Raw genomic sequence first — 2,246 nt, forward strand, 5'->3', positions numbered from 1 at the left:
ACCATCCCATAAGGTTCTTATGCTATGGAAACGTTGGTCACTACTCCAGTAAATAGGACAAACCTTAGATACGACATGGCAACAGGAGATAAAGTCTGTTTAACTTGAGCCAGAAATATTTATAGTAATTTAAAGTAATTAACATTGCATGCGGTTAAATAAACAATAGATATAATTTGAAAGGATGTTTAACATCAACATTAGCTAATCGAGGATTCAGGCAGACCATGATATCAGAGCATGTGTCGTGATGACATTAGAAGTGCAGTGAAAACGATTCTGGACAATCATGAAAGAAGCAAATCCAGGCACAACAGCTTTCATTTGAAAAATATAAAACTTTAATAAAGGCTACATCTCTCAATAATTACAATAATTATAGGTCCATGTAAATCTTTAAATGAAACTCTTTATATAATGTATAATTTACAGTTTAGATATAATGAAACAAACAAAAAAAAAAAGGCCGTGGTGTAAAAACAAAACAACATGATTACAGGATATTATTAAAAGCATAAAAATATCTTTTCAACATAAAACCCTTCTGAAAACCAAGGGATATATATTAAAACCCTGAAACAGGGTAGCACATGGTATGGCATCCATGTAGGCACAGGTGCTGTACTCATAAAACACCAGAGATACTGTGTGTGTGCTGTGTGTGCTGTGTGTGTGTGTGTGTGCATCACATGTGTCAGTATCCATACTTCAGAATGCATAATTACAATGTATACAGGAGCTCTGCTATATACGATGTTACTGTAACAACATTCATAGGATATTGGAGCCATAATTCTTCAATGTTTTCTGTTTCTCTATTTCGTGTGTGTGTTTTTTGACACACTAGCTGACTTCCGTTGAGAAGTCATTCTCACTTGTTCTTGTTAGCACAAGTCATTTGAGTGTGCGGGCTGTAAACACTGCCATTATTAGATGGTACAGCTTGTGCTCCAGGTCTCCTCTCTGTGTGTGTCTGCAACTGTTTTCACCCCCCCCTACCCTCGTGCAATGCCTGGTTCACAAACAAAGGCACAACAAAAAAAGATTGAGCTCTGTCGCCGGACTGAGGGGAAAAAGAGAGGGAAGGGGAGAACGAGGGAGAGGAAATACTAGTGTGACAAACATTACAAATTATCAGCAGCATATAAGACTGGGATTGACCATTAGAATGGAGGAGGGAGTGCGCCTCAGACACGACCACTGCTAAGGTTGTTAGTTTGGATCAGACAGGGCTACAAGGCGATGGGAGGTGCTAGGCTAGTGTCACATCCTTTGTGTAAAGTAAAAACAGACAAAAACAAACACTTAACAATATCACCACAGTATTCTCCCAACATTCAAAGCAGCTTGCCCATTGGCTGGAATAGGGAGGGGGAGGGACACAGGTTTTTAAAAACAAGGGAAAAGAGTGGGTTGGGTTTTTTTTTTTTTCAATAAATACTTAAAAACTTTCAACTCAAGACAAAAAGCATCTCTATATATAATACATGTATATATACATATATGCATGTATGTATATGCACATGTACAGACGTTTTTTTGTAACGATGTTGGAGTGTCGCGTTAAGAGCAGGTTGGTGGCGCCGTGTCTTCAGCGCCTGCTCGTCCGTTGCACTTGGCGTGAACGCACCGTCAGTCTCTCGTCACATCACAACAAAACAGTCATCTATATCTTCAGTGGTTATATTCAAGAAGAGGCGGGGTCTCCCCCCCACTGGCCTCCAATCATCTTCATCATCCTTGTATTGGTCTTTTTAAGTCTCTCGTGTCATTCCCTTGTGTTTCTAAGGCTGATTGGTTGATAAAGTCAGGGAGGGGCGACACCTCCTCTGGGTTCGACATACTTCATTGGCTCGTCTTCCTTCAAACACTCCTCTTGTGCTGGATATATTAACTCTGTTTAGCTTAATATTAAGAAATAGAAGAAAAAACAAAACAAAAAACAAAAACAGGAGTCCAGAGTATTTTTTGTTAATTACAAAGAGTCTCTTGCTCAATTGTTTTTTTCGGGACAGTTTAGCTTTTGGTTGGGCGGGGAAGGGCGTTGGTTGGTTGGTTGGTTGGTTGGCAAAAAAGTGGCTTTTAGTCCATTCTCTCCACCTTGCCCAGGACCTTGCCCTCATACATGGGCAACACGGTGGCGTCCTCCCACACCTCCTCGAACACGGCACCACACTCAAACTCATTACTGGCTTTCTTGAAGTAGTACCTAAGGAGGACAAAACAAAGAGAGAGGCCCGTGATTA

The 2,246-nt window shown here is 40.4% G+C and overlaps 1 protein-coding gene across 3 annotated transcripts in view; it reads right to left on the minus strand.

Moving 5' to 3' along the window:
* Positions 1 to 355: 355 nt before the first annotated feature.
* The window catches only part of LOC306695452 (axin-2-like), a 16,791-nt gene continuing 14,900 nt past the window's right edge, over positions 356 to 2,246 (minus strand). For all 3 annotated transcript variants that reach the window (XM_079158695.1, XM_079158697.1, XM_079158696.1), the window contains exon 11: positions 356 to 2,209. In XM_079158695.1, the coding sequence (XP_079014821.1) occupies positions 2,083 to 2,209 (127 nt within the window). In that variant the 3' untranslated portion in view covers positions 356 to 2,082. The remainder of the gene's footprint in view (positions 2,210 to 2,246) is intronic.

This window comes from Pholis gunnellus, assembly GCF_910591455.1.
Source record: "Pholis gunnellus genome assembly, chromosome: 5".
Classification (NCBI taxonomy): domain Eukaryota; kingdom Metazoa; phylum Chordata; class Actinopteri; order Perciformes; family Pholidae; genus Pholis; species Pholis gunnellus.